This window comes from Ambystoma mexicanum, chromosome 1q, assembly GCF_040938575.1.
Source record: "Ambystoma mexicanum isolate Mex_15411 chromosome 1q, UKY_AmexF1_1, whole genome shotgun sequence".
Taxonomy (NCBI): Eukaryota; Metazoa; Chordata; class Amphibia; order Caudata; family Ambystomatidae; genus Ambystoma; species Ambystoma mexicanum.
The window spans coordinates 1,121,399,825-1,121,420,975 of NC_090922.1; the positions used below are offsets into that span (position 1 = coordinate 1,121,399,825).

Here is a 21,151-nt window from a genome sequence, read left to right on the forward strand (position 1 = left end):
ATCACCCTTCAAAACCCAACACTTGTGTTGACCACATTCTCGCATTCTAGATCTAAAAAGCAAACATGTTTCTGCCCCCTTTGTGGATGTCCCTGCTGACATTCGGCCTGGCCATTAATATTTGCGCACAGCATGGGCCGCCTCAGGCTGGTTTCGTTTCAAGCTTTTCATGATTTTTGGAAACACCAGAGTGGTGCCTTAAATCACCCAATCAGCTAGTCTTGTGGCATTGTGAAGTTGGGTAATCCTTTCACTGCGACTGTGCGTCAGGCTCCTCTTAGAAAAGCTTCCACAAACGTTAAGACCAACTATTCCGGTACAGTTCAGCTTGTCACCTACAATGTCACTTGGGCGAATGTCACACCATTATATGTCCAGTCTCAGTTCCCTCAATGATTGTAAGTACCATCATTAGTAACAAAACCTAAAGTTTTTTTGGCCATGTTTGTGTGGGCTTGGAGAGTAAATTGCACATTTTGGAAGCCATTTTTCTGGAACTCCAGACCAAAGCCCACCCTCTTACATGTGCCATTTGGCTGATGTTTCTACAGAACTGACCCATATTTGGCCATTAGACACCAGTGAGTAAAAAGGGCCTTGTCAGAGACCTGCGCAGCCCTTTTCTCCCATTAAAACCAGTATGAGGCTCTTCGATACGTTACGAGGACAGGTCCCACGTGTTCTTCCCGTGCCTATGGAAGCATACGTGTTCAGTGTTTTCTGATAGCACTAAACTCTGCAAGCTGCCGGACTCCACATCCCATCTCTTGGTCTGAAGGACCGGGCCCCAGTAACAGAAGTGTTTTTGCAGGTCACTCCCCTGCAAACGCCATATGTAATACCCCTTTTGACCGATCAAATAATTACAACCACTATTCAACTTGACATCCTAACTTCCACCTTGACTTCTCCAGCCCGCCGACAAACGCTTTGAAGAGGGCTCAAGTTGATATGGGGATTGTACAAAAAGCCCAAATTAATGAATAAAAGCTACAAAGAAGAGCGATAAATGGGGAATGCTAAGCCAGGGACTAAACATAGTTGGCAAGTGCTGCATAAAGTTGGTAAATGGGCAGGTGTGCATGATTCAGGCTTTTTGACTTCAGTTGCCCTGTATGGAATGTTGCATATCAATATGGCGGCCTGGCTGCATTTGTGCTAAAGCCGCAGATGGCTTCCGAACTGTAATTCACATGATTGAAATGTTTCATTCATCCAAGATGTGTCCACCCTAGTAATGGACCCTAAATGTCTTTTGAAGCCCCCTGCAGCCCGCAGAATGTCTCCGCCATATGGATTGGTAACGGCTTTGTTGCTCAAGTCACCTGGGATCCCAGCGATGGAGCGCTCTCGTACGTCGTAACAGCGGAAGGAAGCACCGACGCTGGACACTATTCCTGCCAGACAGTGGACACAGTCTGCGAAATTGGCAACATGAGTTGTGGAAACAAATATACCTTCTCGGTTACTGCAGTGGGAGCAAAGAGCAACACTTCTTCCGACTACGTCTTTTCCATGCAATCTGGTAACGTATCCTATTGCTGTGCGGGGGGGGGGGGTCTGGTGATGAATGGTTTCCTAAAAATCTCTACAAGTGTTTGGAAGAGATGTTGTAGTGGACAGAGAGAAGGGAAGGTCAGGAAGAACAGGACGTGATTTCAAGGCAAATTTATTTAGGTAATGCCGTAATCGATGATAGAGTACTGGGTGCGAGATCTCATTTTATGATGCTAAGCTTTTGTACCCTGGCAGTTACCATCAGACTAGTCTTACAGTGCTGAGGGGAGTTCAAAGCGTGGCGTACTGTGTCATCTACAGGGGTCTCCAGAGCTTACTCTGGAGAGAAGTAGAAAAGGGAATAGGGGCAGAGGACAAGGGTACAGATTTCATACAACCATGAAGGGATTTGTAACACCAAGAGGGGGGATGGCAGCAAGGATCTGTGTGATAGTTTGAATGTGTGCGGCGTCATTGCAGAAAGGTTAGGGCAAGCAGGTGGTCAGGAGAAGAGCTCACTCAGAAGGCTTCCGAGAGCAAACATATACCCCCACAGGGTAAGTCGTAGGAATTTCAAGAAGTCCTGAAATGAGTCTGTGAACGGTTGCACGATGGGCTTGACTGCTCTAGCATATCCTCGACGTGTGGAACTGCGATTGTCTGCTAGGTGTTACCGTAGCCTGCTAAACATCTGGGGTTGGTCAGAAGTGACATAGCTCAGGGTGGACCGTGTGCAAGGTGAATGCGGTGGACACAGACCGTCCCGCAATAGAGGCATGAGGGGATGGAAAGGTGAAATGGACTACTCCTCTATGGGAGAATTAAATGAGTGGTAAGGTTGTAAAATAACTGCAGTGTTGCAAAAGAAAAACCTTGTTAAACAGTATATCCAGCACACATTTGTAATATACATATGGGGCCTCATTATGACCCAGGCGCTAAGTGTTTAACGGCGCCGTAAAAGGCTGCGGCGCCTTTAAACACCTAGCGCCTAATTACGAGGTCCCTTTGCGGGACCCGACCTTAACGGCTGGTTTTACCAGCCGTTAAAGTAGGGGCCCGCAATGGGGCTCTCGAGGTAAGTCGGTACCGTACTTACCGCCTTCCCCATTCCCATTATGCCCTATGGGGCAAAAATGGGAATGGGGAAGGGCCATGGCGGCATGGGGAATTACCCCCCCGCCAACCTCGGAATGGGGTGGTAATTCCCCATTCTACCATGGCGGACTCCGGCATGGACCATGGTGCTAATGGCACCATGGATTAGCCCTGGAGTCCTAATGAGGCCCATTATATACAAATGCTGATTTTTAAATGGAAATAATAATGCGCACAATTAAACAAGTGTGCGGTCAAATGGGGATCAAAAGAGTAATATTATTAGTGTTAAAAGCAGAGACATGTATAGTTACAAACAGACTACCTGGCGGTGGACGAAATCCACTGCAGTGTGTTGTGAAACTATAGATTCAATCTCAAAAGAAGGGGGAATCAAATATTGTACATTCTACTATGGTATCAGTGAATATCTGAATCGTATGGACAATAATCACAACACTCAATAAACAGAGTGTACTAAAAGCACACAGCCAAAGTACGAACATTAGTACAAAGAAACAGACATGTGTGCTATCTGGAAACAAAAAAGGACGTTGACGCAAGTCAAATAACTGACAGTAGGCTAGCTAAGTCCAAGAAAATATTCACTTAAGAGCAACCTGCTTGGAGGGTGACTGTCAATTATAAAGCTTGGATGCAGCGACAGTCCTGCACTCTTTTGTGTGAAAAGGTCCAGTGACCTAATTATACCTTGTGCTCAGAGGTGGTCCGGCTTTGAAGCCATACTGCTCCACCTGGGTGTGTGCAACCAAAGCCGCGAGGGAACATGAGGGCACACACTCTTCTACTTACTCCCAGGACCGCAAATGACCACCAATAGTCATGTGATAAGGACAGGAAAGCAAGGAGGAATTTTGCGGATCTGTGGCTCAGTGGACTAATGCATCCATTACAGGGACCTTTGATTGATCTCATGGTCACGGGTTTGAATCCTGGCAGATCCACTCAGCCCTTTATCATTCCGAGATCAATAAAATGAGAACCATTAAGTTGGGTAACAATAAACATCTATAATCTGTCAATAGCACCAGGATGCCCCTCTGAGGGTGAACGTGCGCTCTACGAACACACCTGATATGTTACAAGTACTCTTCGATGAGTGGGATTTTTGAACTAGGGGAAAGGAGATTGCAAAGGAGGTTATAGTAACCAGCAAGATTTCATGTTAGCAAAGATGTAATTGACAACAAAGCACATAGCGCTTTACAGGTTCACATTGCATAACATGTCAGCTCCCACACATACACACAAACCCCCACAATGGGGGTAATAAATGAGGAAGTTAGCAAAACTGCCTTAAAACCGAAATATGTCATTCTTTTGCAAAATCGAAATTGGGATGGTAGAATACAAACATTTTAAAAACAAGGTTGCAACAGCATAAACTACAGATGCAGTGAGGGAGGAAGTCGAACCGTAGTCTCAGGGCGCAGGGAGAGGCAAAACAGCGCACCCATAAATCCAAACGAAAGGTGAACATTAAACACAATTTCATGTTCACATGTCCAGCAAAGATACATTTGCAAAAAAAAAAGGCATAGATCATAAAAAGACCAACATTGCACATCAAACACACACGCACATATGTGCCATGCTCTAGTCTCACCCCTTCCATCTTTTTAGGGATGCTCCTCTGCTGTTAGCCAGTTCTGTGGTAGGGATGCTCCTCTGCTGTTAGCCAGTTCTGTAGTAGGGATGCTCCTCTGCTGTTAGCCAGTTCTGTGGTAGGGATGCTCCTCTGCTGTTAGCCAGTTCTGTAGTAGGGATGCTCCTCTGCTGTTAGCCAGTTCTGTAGTTTGTCTGGCAAATTGAGAATGAAATAGTTAAGAGAATACTAGACTTCATTCGCTGGACAGGTGCTGATTTCTTTTGGCACATTCAGATTGCCTTGAAATACCTCTGATGCTAGAGGTCACTGGAGTTCAAATGTCAGTTTCCTGGAATGCACACACGTTGCATGAAATATGCAAACTGAATCCCAGACGGTGTCTTTGACAACTGTGCTTACAAGGGACAGAAAACACTGCAAAATGAATCGGCCAGCCCATGTGCCCCAGGTGGGAGCTGCATGCATTGGACCATGCAACAAACGTGGCTGCCTCATCCCAGAGTGCACCTCTGATTGCTTGAAGGGCTGCGCTCAGGAGGCAGTAGTACCTGCAGCTGCCTCCCCTGCTGCAGGGCGAGTGCAATGCAAATAGCGGTCTGCATTGCCAGCTGACACCGACACCAGCCTGCATTTCCTAACAAGTAATAGAGGTGAATGGGCAGTGATTGCTGCTTCAAGGCCTGTAGTGGGCACACGCGGGTAGTGGCCTGACGCCACGCCTTCTTCCGCGTAGGGACAGGTGTCCAAGGTGTAGCAGGACATTGGACATTGCTTGGAGTCAGTCCTTTGTGGCCCGGCCATTCCCTTCCGCAGTCCTATGCAAGTCCCCTCTGTCAACCAGGGGGGTGGTTACACAAGGAAATGTGGGCGGAACGCGTCGGATGCACGCACTCCAAGTCAGAGAAGTGGTAAGTCCTCAGCCTCCCCTCTGCAGGCAGGGAATGCTGAACTACAGGGGTCGGGGAACACAGTGGCTTAAGCGGAAACTCACTCGTAGGAATCTGTTGGTAGAGGCTTGAGAGAAAGTCAAGGAGGAAGATGAGGTTTTGGGAGACTTTGGTAAAACAGAGAGTTAACGGGGCCTGGGCAAGAGTGACTTGGGGGGGGGGGGGCTGCGGTAAAATGAAGTGATGTGTTTGCAGAGTCAGATGGGGGAAAGGATTCAGGCAGTTGGCGCATGTGCTTCCATGTCAAGGTGAAATGGAACTTCCTCTCTCTCAAGCAATATGGGCCCTCCCGGGTTGAGAGGTCAACCTTTCTTCTCCCGGTTCCGGAAACAGCTAAAGACTTACCTGTTCACCTAGTCTGACCCCGGACAATTTCCTGCTCTTCTTTACCTGTCCTCTCGGCCTATACATTTTTCTCACTGTAACTAGTGCCTAGACGCCCCTGGGTTGAGTGTGCACCTACACATGTAAAATAAATAAATAAATACATTATAGGTTTGGCGATAAATTGGCAGTAAATCGTGTGATTTCCTGCCACAATCGTTTACCGTTACCGCCACCTGGTCTCGTGGCATTACCTCAGGTTTGTGAGTGGCGGTACCGTGGTGTACACCCCCATTTTTGGTGTTCACAAGTATCCGTGAGGATTTTTGGTAGATTTACCAGTCAGGGGAATACTACGTGGTAAATCTGCAGAGTTTTGGAGGCAAAGAGGAGGCTTCACCTCCAGAATTGTGATAGAGGTGAATCCTCCAGTTTACCTTCAAACTCAGAATTCGGCTGTGCGGCTAAAGTGGCAGTCATTCTGTTACCACCAAAAAAGTGGCAGTGAAAGAATTACCACCACTTTTTTACCCCACTGCCAAACCCGCATCGAGAGCTTGTGATAGTTATGTTACAAAGCTTTTCTACTGCACCCAGTCATCACTGTATTGCTCTGAGAGCGCTTGCTGTTAGTGGCGATTAAATATTGCCATGTTAATTGGGTTTTCTACAATGCTACAGGTTTGCAGAAAGCTGATGTAGGGGCAGAGCAAGCTTTTATGCTGCCCACGGGGAAATGTCATTTGGGTGTCCCGCTGCTTTTATAATCGGGCCGGATTTAATATTTTTAGGAGCCGCTCTAATGGTGGAGCCTAGGCAGCCTCATTGTGGCCCTGATTCTGAGCCTTTGGCAGAGCATGTGCTGATGAACATGTTTATTTGCCATAGTTACATGCAGGAGAGTTATATCATACTTACTGCCACTTTAAAAAAAAAAGCATTGTCAGAGGCAAGAGATTTGGCTTGTGTATAGGTATTTGATAGGCGTTTACCAGCCACTGCCATAAAGGTACTATCTGTCCACAAGATGGCAGCATAGCCATTTGCTAGACACTGCTAATACCTACACACAAGCCAAAGCCTCTGCTTTGCCATTGCTTTTTTTTAACAGGACTCCAGAGCGAGAGCACACATACTGCTTATGAATCAAGTGGTTGAATGTACAATTGGTTAAGACATGTATATTACACCAGTAGCCATTTACACCGGCAATTAAGTCATTAACTCTCGCAATACTGGGAATAGTATTGTCAGACAAGATACAGCACAAAGTTTAATAGTACTGCTTGAAAGAGCTATCTCACAGAGATCTCAGGAGGATGTGTTTTGGGCGGGGAAGGGAATGTAGTGGGTGGGGAATTGCATTGGGATAAGCATGGCCATGGGCATTCAATGGGATTGTCCCTCCTCACATGCTAGCTCCCTCCTATCTGTACTCCAACACAATAGTTTCAGCTAATAGGTGGCGGTGCTTAGGCGCCACCTAACTGCTAAAGCTAAACATTTTCATTTTCACATTCTTTGTTGTTAATTCTGCTTTTCATTTGATTGTTTCATGAAACGGAACACAGCTCCCTGTCCACCGGAGAACTTTGTTGCTAGCGTGAGCGGTGATAGCAACCAAGTATCGGCGTCATGGGAAGCAAGCCTGGGAGCAACGTACTATACTGTCCTGACCGAAGGACCGGGAGGCGGGAGCAACATTTCATGCAACACGACTTCCACCAGCTGCCAGTTCTCTGGACTTTCATGTGGAATGCCCTACATTCTCTGGGCAATTGCTGGGTCCGGCCCAAGTCAGAGCTCCCCTTCAAACACGATCCTCATCAAAACGGGTAATTGCGCCATTTTGCAAGTGCGTTCTGCGCAGCGCTCAAACCATGAGCGAAATGTGACACGGAGCATGGGTTCCGTAAACCCCTGGCTTCTGCCTGTCCATTGGCGTTACCCAGATTTGGAGAATCCGCCGCCTGTTGTTTTGTTGGTTTGTCCACACATAAATGGAGGCGCTGTTCAGCAATTATGTCTGATTATGTATTAGGCAAAAATTGGCCCCGATGCTACTTTATTCATTTCTTGAAGTAGGTGCAGCTCCCTATGCAAGCTTCTTCTCCATGTCTTCTAAGCTATTCATGGGCTAGCCCCCCCAACCCCCACCCAACCAGGTGATACTACATTCTGGTACTTTCTATCCCATCTCTATGTTCCCAAGACATCCTCAACCATATCAAACTAGGCCCATGCTGTGCTGCCTTCCGCTTTCACTCCATCATCCACCCGGTACCCCGCTGCTGGAAAGCCATGCCCCCTAAAATTAAGAATATCACTTTAGGCCAACCTCAAGCGAAGCCCCCCTCCCCCCACCATCAGGGTTCTTGAAGTCTGGTCCCCAAAACCCAAATCCACTTCATGTTCTGAGGATATCCGCAAAATATATTTGACATTTCACTGAATCTCAATGGAAGCTATTCATTTAGTCAATGGTAACCATGACAACCTGGTGTGGTGAGGGCTTCTGAACTACCGTTCCTCTGTGTTCTAAAAACATTTCTGTCACCGCCCACCCTGACCTTCCACCACCGTGTTCTTGTTTAACCATTTCATCCACTACCAACTTTCCAATATGAATTGCCCAGCAATGGGATCACACCTGCCTGCAAGAAGACCGCTTGTTCTTGTTGAAGCACTCTCTTCTCCAAAAAATAAAGACACGTGACACATGTCCCCACGAGAAAACCTGGTGTGGTGAGGGCTTTTGAGGACCAGACTTGGGGACCCCTGCTTCACTATAACCATACGTTTGCCCAGCGCAAATCTACATATCACCCACAGGGCTTAGTGCAGCTCTTTGTAATGCCCAGTGATAATTGTACTATTTGGCTAATAGAGCATGGCACTGAAAACCTGTAATGGCAGGTTCGCAAATCTTATCGCAAGTGATGGCTTGCTCACCACATAGACGTTTCAAAGTGGAGGGTCTTACTGACAATCATGGCAGCGAGCTCTTCTGGTGCCATTGTCTCCCCCTCACACTCCACACCCCCATTGCTATCAACTTAGACAAACTTGTTTAGGCGTTTAATGTGCTATGTAAATTGAGAGCATGCAGACGTGTTGGAGCTCATCCAAGTCGCACTTATCAAAAGCACTCTTCCTTTTCTTCTGGTACACTGCAGTATAGCGCCAGCATGTTCACTCAGTGCAGCAACTGAGTGCTGCACATATGTATTCCAGAAATACATTACCAGTTGAATGGGCTCAAATGTTCAGGTGCTGACAAGTGAGAGCACTCAAAGTATGCGCCATGTCAGTCTCTAAAGCTTTAGTAAATGCAATCAATGTTATGGTGGTTTCAAAAGAGCACGATAAACCCTGCTACAAAACATTTGGGAGTAGAATAGGCCATTTCACTAACAAGCCACACTTGTCACAGTGCCACCCAGTGGCCATCCCTGGGAGTTCACCTCCACTTCAGTGACACTTGGCACTGCATTGTGGGTACTGAAATTAATTTAAAAGAATGCTTTCTGCTCAGAACCTCCAGGGATGACTGCTGGGTGACACTTTGGCATGTGTGGTCTGTTAGTTGAAATGTTTTATTGCACTCTCACTCTATAAAGGAAGCAGTGCACATGAGGTGATCCACAGCCAATCCACTGTGCAGAAGACCTCCATATACAACAGTGAGGACTAAAATGTCCCCGCTTGCTTCGCCTAAATTGCGCCTAGTTTATTTAACAAAACTCTGCTTTTTGTGAATAGTTTAAAATAAAACTGCATTTTGGGAGTTTCCTATCAGAGATCATGCAAACATAGATGAACCCATGAGTCCTCTGCTTCTGCCAGGTGAGAGGAGTTGGAGATCTAACAAAAGCGTCTGTTGTTTCTGTTTGAAGCTCCCTGTGAGCCACAGTTTGTCAACGCTTTGCTACATTGCGACATGAATATCGCCAGCATAACCTGGGAGAGCAGCGCAGGCGCAACATCATACATCGCCTTCGCCACAGCAAATGATGTCAATACGCAGTCTTGCAACTCCACGGACACCTTCTGCGACATCGTTGGGTTGGACTGCGGCGAGGTGTACAACATAACTGTTACAGCCTTTGATGATGTGTACAGCAGCACGCCCAGCTCCCCTGCTGAACTAGCCACAGGTAAATGCTTTTCAAGATTCATTTTAATATCATTTTAATACTGTGGTATACATATATTGAGATGAAATTGCATGAAATATGAAACAGAAATCTTGTATTTCTATTGGTCGATATTTGTAAGTAATGGGATTAAAGAGCTTTCAAGTTTCCCCTGGCCATGCGCGAGAAGGCCGTCATTAGCATACTTGATCGAAAAACATTTGGGGGGTAATTCATGGATTATTTGCGGCAAAAAAAACGGGATTTGTGCGCCATTCTGCCCGCAAATCTCTGTTTAACAAATGGGGATTTGCGGGCAGAATGGCACACAAATCCTGATTTTTTTTCGGCGCAAATAATCCATGAATTACCCCCTTGACCTTTTCAATTTGACTGCATGTTTTTATTGGGATTATTAATATTTGGGAGGGGTAAGGGAATAGGTTGGGGGGGGTCTTTCAGGGGGTCTCCCCCTGCATTTTCGACCAAAAAAAAGACCAAAAATAATTAGGTCAAATTGGAAAAGGTCAAATATTTTCGATCCAGTAAACATAAACCAGAAGGCCACCCAGTTTGGTATTATCTCGGATTGAAATCTGGAAATTGTTTTTTCCCCCATTTGAAATTGAGTAAAAATACAAATTCCAGAATTCCAAGCAAAAACAAGACTGGGTGGCTTTCTCATGCATGGCCACAGAAAGCCTGAGCGATCTCATATTGATGCGTTGTAACAATGGCCTAATATTCAGGATATGTATATAAAATATGTATAAATAATACTTCTGCAATAGATTGATATAGCATCACAATTGTAAAAGTTGGAATCCCTTTAGGGAAAACGAAATCTCACAACATTATCCCTTTTAAAATCTTTTACCTAAATTCTTTCAATCTTCCAGCATATATTTTGTGGCTAGTAAGATTTGGTGAATATTGTTCAATGATCTCAAAGGGATTACGAAAACAAGCTTTCATTTGAAAGAAATGCATTGAATTGACTTTTAAAAGCAAATGTCTCAAAATCGGCTGCATCCATTTATCACCAGATTTCAGAAGCTTACAGATCTTACCATGACGTCTGGGGCGCAAGGGCCAATTGGAGTAAACGGGCTGTGCCATTTCAAAGAAATAACACTTAAGTGACATACGTGAATCAGATCATGTGCGTGCATGGGCTGTGGTTTTCTGGCATGAAGACCGGCATCAGGAAAGCTAGCCTGAGTCCCGAACCAGTGCATGTGGCTTGTGCTCCGAATGAGATAGCAGTAACTTGATCAAGTACATATCATAGATATCCCCGAAATGTTATGGTCCCCTAGGGTCACCGCCGCATATGTGATCAAGTGTTGCCTACCATGCAAAAGGGTAATCTCCTTCCAAATGCCTGGGCCTGTCCCATTGCAGAAAAGGGGCAGGGCTAATACTTCTCCCTCATTAGGTGCAGAATCCTCAATGCAAGCGCCCCCTGACAGCGACTATTGACTGCAGTCCATGTGGGTCCCATAGACAGAGAGGCGCTATGTGTGTAATGCAGTCTGAACTATTCAACACAAACATGTGATTTAACATATACAAATAAAAATACTATTTTTTGCAAGTTGTAGATTAGTCAACAATTACATTTTTTAGAAATTATTTGCACATTCCTTACTGTAGAAAAAAGTCTTTCAATGCTTGCCAAATGTCATGCTTGGATCAGCAATTCATGGCCCCAAGAACTCTTTCAAACAAAGTCAACAGCACTGGAATTAATGAGTGTGGGTACAACCATGAAATGCTAAATATTGATGTCATTTATTAATTTGTAGTATTTTATAGGAGCTTTGAAAGCATCATATTATAACGTGACAAATGCTATTCCTAAATGGCTATTTGATGCAAGGGCGTTATATGAAATATTGCACTGGACAAGCCAGACTGTTATCTTAATCTTTTTATTTGCTTTATCCACAGCTCCCTGCTTCCCGCTAAATGTGCAAACCCACATGGCATGTGATACTGGTACCATAAGCGTGTCCTGGGGCCAAGCTAGAGGCGCTGAGCACTACAAAGCAGTTGCCAGTGGACTGGACGGACACAGAGATATTTGCAATACGACAGCTACGCAGTGTGACATAGGCGATCTCCACTGCGGCGTGTACTACAGCATCAGTGTGATAGCAGAGAACCTCCAGTGCAACAACACTGTAGTCTCGACGGGCCTACTGCAGACAGGTAAGATGTGAGCAGAGGTGGACTTAGCACTCTGATAATGGGCAAAAGTCAACCTGCCCAGCTGTTTCCTGGTCCGACACCTTCCCACCTCATTACACCAGCCACAACACGCATGCCCTCATCCCTCCTTGCTGGCCGTCAGGCACAATGGAATAACAAAGAGCAGCTTTTGCGCTCGCTCACAGGGCGCGGCTAAACATTTGTCAGGGCTTGTGGGGGCCCATTTCATTTTGACTGGGCCTCTCCTTGCCTACAGTTAGGAGGGGTGGACAGAGTCTCTGGCACCCTTGAGTTGCTTACTTGAGAATGGATACAAAGGAATGCCCTTTAATCTCACGGGTCAGGCAATCAGAGGTGAGCTGAAACACTAAACTGCCACTGAAAAGTTAGTAATGGCTCTGTCAGCAACCTGCTAACTTAGATGAAACCAGAGTTAAAGAAGTAAACACTGCTGGAAACACTGCTGGAAACACTGTGGGATGCCATCAAAGGCAATCTGTAATCTACTGCCAAGCAAACATTACATGTTTCGCTTCAGGCAGAGGTCTTCAAACTCGGGGGCCTGAAGAATGTCCAGTGGGGTGGATGTCGGGGGACAGACTCTTTAGAATAAGATAAAGATGAATGTTTTTAATAAGAAAGGAGTATGTTAACTGTTTTTAATAGAAAATACAAGCAGGAAGTCTGCTTATATTTCAAAGAGCCTGCCTCCCCCACTCATAGATATCCTTTGAGCCCCCTAGGGGGGACAAACGCCTTGGTAGGGGGGCTAAGGAACATTTATTCTACTAGGAGAGGAGGAGGCTCGGTATGAAAAGGTTTGAATACCACTGAGTAAAGGTGACATCAGCCAGAAAAGGGCAGCCTGTAACATGCACACAAGGCAACATGCACATGTAATGCCATGAAAGAAATATGTTGCTGTGTAGTAAGACAGCCAAAATAGGGGCAGCTGTGTGACCTCCTCCCTGAAGCTCTTGGACACATACAGAGCACAACAAATTCACAACACTGTGGAACTATTAGGCATACAGGCACTGATATGTGATAATTTGTCTTCCAGACTTGTCCAGAAAAAGCTATACAGAACCCAAGTTTGCACGATATGGACTGACATGATCAGTAGCAACATCACAGTAAATAACATTACAAGCAGTGACATCAATCTTCAATACTATAGGATACCTTTGGTAAAGACATTAAAATACATTTTCACATGTAAGCCAAGAAAATAATATGCTGTGAAATATGTAAATATTCACTATTATAAATATACAATAACTCAATAGTTTAGTACACGATGAGGGTTTTTCTTCATAGCAAAAAATTGCAAACTAAATCACTTCTAGTGACACCCGATCAGCAGATCAAGCACAGTGAGATCCAATGATGTGCCTGATCAGCAGATCAAGCACAGTGAGATCCAATGATTTGCCCAGGATCACACATTTCGTTAAAGTGGTGAAATCAATGTATTTGGAGCCAGGCTGTGATTTAAGCACTTGACTAAATATCCTTCCAGTGATGGGTCACATACATAGTTTTAAAGTATTGCATTTCCAAAAACGAAATAATTAGTTTGCCTTGAAAAATACACAAATCACATAAGAAACTAACGTGACATTACATAGATTGTTATAAAAATAGGTCAAGCAAAAAGAAAAGTATAGCTTTATTTTCACCACCTTGAATGCACAATTGCAGTAGCAGACTGTGAAGGAATGTGGACCAAAACAATATCATTTGGTTCTATAAAAGGTATTCACAGTAAAGGAGAATTCAATATAAGGAAATCTGTTCGAGCCATTATTTTACACAGTATGCAGCGTTATATTTCCCTATAATGTATTATCACCCACCAGTCACACCTTTTAAGGGACAACAGTCCTTACACAAGCGCCCCTCTGTCTGGATCATCAACCTCCAATCGGTTTATTGAAATGAGATTGACACAAAGCTGAAACTGGGGGTGCTGGTGGAGCATACATTTCTTATATAAGTGGCTACATTTTAATTGTCTACCTGTTCATTTATCTATTGCAGCTGTCACTGCGTATAGGTGGGAAACCACAGCAAGCACCTGCCCACCCCGATTTAATATGCTCCCCTTTTACTCTTTTGCCTCATGCTTCCATTTTCTCCCACAGAGCAGTCTTTTTGCCCTGCTTTTTTCCTTACTAGCAATTTCCTCTCTAGCATCCCAGTCTTTCCTGCTCTTTTTGAACACTATGCCATCCCTTGTTCTTGCTTCATTCCCTTAATCCTCCTCTCGACTTATCTTGCTTCATTTCTGCCAAGGGTTCTTTGTTATAAAGATACTGATCTCTTACTCATTTTGCTGCTATTTGCATACTCACCTTCCTTCCTTCACTTCATTTTCCCTCATTTACCCACGTCACACCAGTTGCCTGTACATTGCTGTCCCTCCACTGGTCATTCCTCACTCACTTGCATCCCTTCTTTCCCTTTCTCCTTCCCTCCCCCACCCTTCATTTCTCCCTGACTCTTTAGACCTCCATTATTCCCCATTCTCCTTACACTCCCGAACCCCCTGCTCTCTATTTCCCTGCCCTTTAATCCTCTGTATCCTGAATTTCCCCACACTCTTGTGCCTTATAAACTATTGTCCCATTCTCCGGCCCTAGTTCATTCTCTGTTCACATTCACGCATTTACCCTCACCTGGCTCCTTTCTAACTCTTTTTATCTCCTGCTTTCCCTCACTCTCAATCTCTCCCTCATGCTTCTGCCATCCTTCATTCTCCACTCTCCTGTCCCATCAGTGTTTATGTTACCTACCCCTTTTCTACTTTTCTCCCTCACTATCCTGCCCTCATTCCCTCTTAATTTCCATTCACTGCCCTGCAGCAGGGCCCTGTGGATCTGGAGGAGATATGGGGGTGGTGGGTTGAAGTTAAGGGGTCTTTCTGGTGCCACAAGCAGCACCCACAAAAAGGTAACCCCTGGTATGTTTTGAGATTAAAAGGTGAACTCCTTTAAGTTTGTGATGTTCAATGACATTTCAAGTGTGTGGGGTAAGAACACCAGGGACATGCACAAAATGGTTCTAGATGCTGTAGGAATTATCCCATGATATCACCTCCTGTAATGTCCCCTCCAATTGCCAATTGCCTTTAACCCTATAATTTCCAAAATTTGCTTCAGATTTGATCGTTCAATATTACCACCATTGACAGAAAAACCCGGCGAGGGAGCCCAGCTGTTTCTAGCTGGAGTCAGACCCCAACACAGAAAACAGTCAAAATAAATGTTTTTTATAAAGTAGCATTTGTCCCTAAATTTCATCAATGTGCAAACCTGCCCACTCTATGCTCTGCCTCCATGACCCACCCAGCTGGGGCCCTCCATCATTTTTGCCTACTGGGCCCTTTGCTTTAAATCTGCCACTGGATGTGAGCCGTTCATATGGAGATCAAAGGGCACACGCCATCTTCATTTGGCTAGTCAATGTAAAAATGTCAGACAGGCCAAGTCTATCCATCTGTAGCAATGTCCTCTGTGTCACTACGGGGCCCGGAGCGGGAGTCAAGGAGCCTAACAGGACGGGATCTGGTGATAAAGCAATGGTGTTGCCTCAAATCTGTTCACAACATGACACCTATCGGCCACTGTTACAGTGGTCTGTTAGGTTCTGTATATTAAGTACATTCTTAAACGCCTGGCCCAAAAGAAGACATTGGAACACAGATTTGAAAACATTTTTATCCCTGTCCTCCCATTAAGGTGCATTAGGAAATCCTTGTGGTTGATCCTTCAGGTTTTTTTGTTAGAAACCACACAGAAACGAATCCTTATTCACTATAAGTCCTTGGGATCACATGAGGTATTCTTTGGGCCTGTTTTGCTTGTGGCAGTCACTCCATCACTTTAAGGACACTTGAAAATGCATCCACATGGTTACACATCAAGAGCAGCGCCACTTCAAACTATAGAACCAGAATCACCAAGTCTTTTTAGTTTTGGAAGAAAGTTGGTAATACCATTTTTGCCAAAGTATGTCTCTGTATTTATGCTTTTGGACTAATGTATGGTGCATTGTAATTCAGTTTCTCTTCCTGGTGTCCTGGTGTGTCTGCAGCCAGGCTTAGTGTATGCATTGTGATGAATCCCACGGTATTGTCACCTCTCCCCTAGTGGCACCCCCTTCCCATGAGGCCAGGGAATGAGGCTGATACCCAATAGTCCCCATGGGGGATGGGGTACTCAGCGGGAGGATCTCATGGGGACAGACTCCACCTGTGGAACAGGGACGACTATCCTGGAAGAACGTGTTATACTACACTCCAGCCCCCCCTCACCTAACACTCCTGTACCTTGTTATCCCATGTACATGTGTCATGTGCATAATAGAAGTACTTGGGATTAAGGAGAGTCGGGTCTACCTTATGCAACACTTTCAGGAAAGTACTAGGACGAGGAAGGCATGTGGAGGCATAAAGAGCCCCCCACGAAACACTATGGAACTGTCTAGTGTTTCACGAACTCCTATTGGCGGAGGCCGATACAAAATGGAAGAGGGAAAACCGGAGGGGAGAGAGCCCCTCCCTGGAGGAACCACAAGCGTGGGGAGGGCTTGGCTTGACGGAGAACAAAAGCTGCTGCAGGAAAGCTTACTGAGCAGGTGCAGAGGTTCTTACCTGATCCAACATGGAAGGACCAACATGCGGAGCAATGTAACGAATGTCCAGGCAAGCCAAGCAGAAGAACCACACAAAGGTAGATGCGCCCTGCGGAAGAACTGCAAGAGCTGCCAGAAGGGCAGAGAAGCCTGGAACACGAGACTGCAGAACACTGAGACCAACCGGGCCGAGACGGTAAAGGCCCTAATGGTATCAGGGCTACTGTGGCACTTGGAAGAGGTACCATACGGCACTGGACAATGCTGGAGCCAAGATACTGGGGCAACAAGGGAAACCCCTGGAGGGAACGCTAAGACCTCTAGCAAGAAAGAACTGTACAACCACGAGCCAAAAATCTGGGACCCACACCCAATTGGGAAGAGCATCACAAACATGCTTCTTCGTGGCATTACCTGGTAGGGGAGTGAACCAGGTCTGCCAGAACAATCAGAGAATGGAAGTACCCGCACCAAATTGGGAAGAGCATCACAAGCCCTCTTCTTCGTGGCATAACCTGGCAGGGGAGTGAACCAAGTCTGCCAGAGAGAAGCAACAGAATCTTATGACCCAGACCCACACTATGATCCCAGATGCACACTTATAAGAGAGGTCAGGGGAAGGGAATAATTCCCCTGGTGTTGTGACCTGCAAATCTAAGAATAAGAGAGGCCAGGGGAAGGGAGTCATTCCCCAGGGTGGAGAAAGTGTGCTGTTGTAATCCCAGGAGAAGGGAGACATTCTCCTGGGACACCTAGACCAGGGGAAGGTAGGCATTCACTCTGGTATTGGAAAAACAAGGACCACAATACCTGGAGGCAATAGTGAAGAGCAACTATGGGCAATAAGGAATGTTGATGTTTGAACTGGAATCTTACTTTTTGAACTTGAATTGAGAACAATGTTGTTTCTTTGAATATTACAATCTGGAACTTTCTGTTGTGCCATGGAAAGGGAAGGGAGCCAGTCCCTCAAGTAAAAGTCCCACCTAACAATTGGGAACTATGATTTGCAGTCCAGAAGAAGGGAGTCATTCTTCTGGACCAAGAAGATCGTCTCACTTTTTAGTTTAGTTAGAAGTGTAAGGGACAGATATAAGATTTTGGAAACAGAACGGTGGACTTTTGAATTGAACGGTCATTCTGACAGAACCCTTAGTATTATGGTTGAGTCAGGGAAACCCCTCTTAGAAGTAGGGAGAGTTAGGATTCCTTTTTCCATTAATTAGAAGTGTATAGCAATCTGGGCCACCTGTGTCAGTATCCTCCTTCTGAACCCTTACAGCATCCTATCTTGCTGTTCTTAGTTTTCTGTCCTGTATCACAGTCCTTCCCCTTTGTCACTGTCGTCCTCCTCCTCCTCAAACCATCTCTTTCATTGCGTTCTTCTTTCTTCATCATAGTCCTCCTTTGTCATAGTCCTTCTCCTTCACCACAGTCCTATTTCGTGGCATCCCTTCATTACAGTCCTTCTCCTTCATTACATCACATTCATTCTCTTTCATCATAGTCCTTCTCTTCACAATTCTGGGTCAGTTTTTCGCCTTTACTACAATCGTTTGCCACAGTCCTCCTCCTTTGTCACAGTACTTCTTTCTTTGTAACAGTCCTCCTTTGACATAGTCCTCCGCCTTCATCACAGTCCTTCTCCACAGCCCTTCTCTGTCACAGTCCATAATCACAATCCTTCTCCTTCATATCAGTTCTTTGTCACAGTCCTCCTTTGTTGCATACTTTCTCCTTCCTCACAGTCCTTCAGTCCTTCATCAAAGTCCTGCTCTTTCATAGCAGTACTCCCTTGTCACAGTCCTTCTCCTTTATCACATTTTCCTAGCACTGCACACGCAGACGCCCCCTACTACTGCACACATGGCCCATGACACTGCACACACACACACTGTCCAACAGAACTGTACATACACTGCCCAGGCAGCACACACACATGCAGCCCTTTGGAATTTTGTCCTAAAAAGCTAACTATGCGTACCAACATTTGGGATTAATATGCTTTCATGACATAATGAATACTGGCCTTACTGTGATAACTATGAAAATGGAATGTGGCCTTACTGTACTAACTGGCCATAATGAAATATGAGGCTCCTTTTATCACTCACCATTGGAGTATCAGGCTTTATTAAGCTAAGTGGGCAACATTGAACATGACATTGATGTCCTAATTGGGCACATTGCAATCTACCTGTGTTTTGCTAATTGAACATAGCTGCTCCTGGCTGTTCTTATCCCTCTATCACAATGCACAAAGCAATACAGCTTGGTACCACCTCTCTCTTTTGTAGAAAACAAAGTTCTTCCTTCTAGAGAACAACTTCCAATTCCAATACACAGAACAGGCCCTCCTCCTTTCTCACCTCAACAGTGGAAATGCCCTACTCAGTAGCCTATCCTCCCCTGCCCTGGTACCAATGCGAAGCATCCGCCACACTGCTGCATGCCCCATTAAGGCCTATGCAAATTGGACCACATTACACCCACACTCACCAGGCAAAATCGGTTGATCCCTATAAGCATTTATCACCTTCAAGACCAGCTTCATCGTTTACAAAGCCAGCACCTTGAATGCTCCCTTCTACCTAGCTCACAAGGTCACTATCTCTGGTGGCCCAAGCTCCATAAGGAACCAAGACCTAACCTGATTACAGTTGCAAAAATGCAAAAAGGAAAAACTAGGAAACAGGCACTCTGGCTCAATGCTCCCATATGCTCTGGATTCTCATACCCGGCAACCTTAGGCTTGCACCTGCCATCAAGCAAATCAGAAAGGAGATCAAGACACTTCTCTTCAAGGAACACCTTCTTCATGCACCATAGACACCCCTGAACCTCTCTTCCAGCTGGCCACCCCATCCCTAAGTATTGCCTCTATTGCCTAACTTTAATGTAGCATAGCTATGCTGTAACATGTGCCCCCTCTTCTGTATTCAACCAGTTGTTGTACAGTGATCCATTGCTTCGTGATGCTAGGTCTATGCACAATAAATAACACAAATAAGTCAATAGAAATAAATAACTGGACTTAAAGAATATGGCACTGCTATGCTAACTGCACAGGTGAATATGGCACTGCTCTGATAACGACATAAATGCTCAACAGTAGGTACTGAACCTGGGAATTGGAAGGCAATGGTACAAATACTGGGGTTTTGATATCAATACCTGGGTATGGTGTGAGTCCCTGGGATTGCAATGCCAAAATCTTGAAATGCAGACCATAGCTGGGCCTTAATGGCATTGCCTTGTATATCATACAAATGACTGGCATATGAGAACCAGAGCATATTATGTTACTACTTGACAAATGATGGTACTTCCTGGCCAAAATATGGCAATAGGTGCTGAATGATGAGAGTATCTGGAGACCTGAGACTAATGCCTTTACATTTGACAAAACATAACTATACATGTCCTCAAAAACATTCCAACACACAAATACAAAATTTCCAAATTTGCACAGAGGTCATTTTTCACAAATGGCACCTGGGATTGCCATCTGTTACGTGCAAATGAAAGTGTGCGCTTGTGGAGCAGTGCACAAATCAAGTTATGCAGTGGAGTGTGGCCTCACATTTTTGAGTACATCCTGTTTTCAGATATTGGATGCACACACAAGTGCAAGGAGAAACACTTCCCTTTGTCTGGCACCCTGTTTGAAACAGTCACAGGGGATGTGGCAATGCACAGGAAGGTCAGGAGTTACTCTTTTATGTATGATCAGTGCCTGGGACAGCAGAGGTGGGCCCCCAATACACTTTAACCCTTCTAAGGGAAGACATTTATTTCTTTCATGTTTGCAATTCTACATGATGGGCCCTTTACAGCCTGCTGTGCTGAATTCTATTTGAGCAGAGGAGGGATGGGGTTGCTGACATCAGCAATTTGAAGTCCTTCCTCTGCATCAATGCTGGGGACAATGAGTATCCAAGTATCGGGTGCATGATCATTAGATGCTAATGAGGCCAAGGCTGTGCAGCAATGCCCTGACTTGCTGAACAGCCCTGATTGTTAAGGGCATCTTTATTAATTAGGAGTCCTGCACAGCACAGGTCTTCACAGCCTTGTGTTGCACAGATCTTAGTAAATCTGCCCGAGGCAGCACTGGCACCTTCAATTCCATGATGCCTAAAAAATAAATGTTTGCTTTCATAATACCTAGTATAACCAACTGACCAGTTTAGTTTAAAAATTGTGAAATCTTTGTGTTGCCATGATGAATTAGCAGTCAATCAACCCTGTAATGCACAATATCTGAGTATCCCTTCTACCTGGTAAGACGGGCCAAAATGTACTTCTTCCGAAACCGTTTTGAGAGAGTTATCCGGGCACATCTAACAATATAATAAAAGGCCAGATGTATGTTTGTCCGTAGCTTTGCCTGTTGTCACCACTAGAGAGAGCTGTTGCCTTAGGATTCATAGAGACAATGCCAATTTGCATAGCTTTGCCTGTTGTCACCGCTAGAAGGAGCTGTTGGCTTAGGCTATTCAGTGGTCCTACTGTGCCAATGAAAACCTGCACTTTGGCCCGTGTACACAGGCCTGCACACTAGTCTAGGATATTTGGAAACTAAATAACTCAAAGGCTAGATTAGGGCTCACAGCTGATCAGAAAGGCAAGGCGGGCAGATAGACACTGCCATCTCCCTAGTGATC

At 45.2% G+C, this 21,151-nt stretch overlaps 1 protein-coding gene across 1 annotated transcript in view; it reads left to right on the forward strand.

Moving 5' to 3' along the window:
• The window catches only part of LOC138542778 (serine-rich adhesin for platelets-like), a 385,335-nt gene that overhangs the window by 286,708 nt on the left and 77,476 nt on the right, over positions 1 to 21,151 (forward strand). Inside the window, exons 46-49 of the mRNA XM_069641863.1 lie at positions 1,262 to 1,525; positions 7,068 to 7,331; positions 9,393 to 9,653; positions 11,586 to 11,846. Coding sequence (XP_069497964.1) covers positions 1,262 to 1,525; positions 7,068 to 7,331; positions 9,393 to 9,653; positions 11,586 to 11,846 — 1,050 coding nt within the window. The remainder of the gene's footprint in view (positions 1 to 1,261; positions 1,526 to 7,067; positions 7,332 to 9,392; positions 9,654 to 11,585; positions 11,847 to 21,151) is intronic.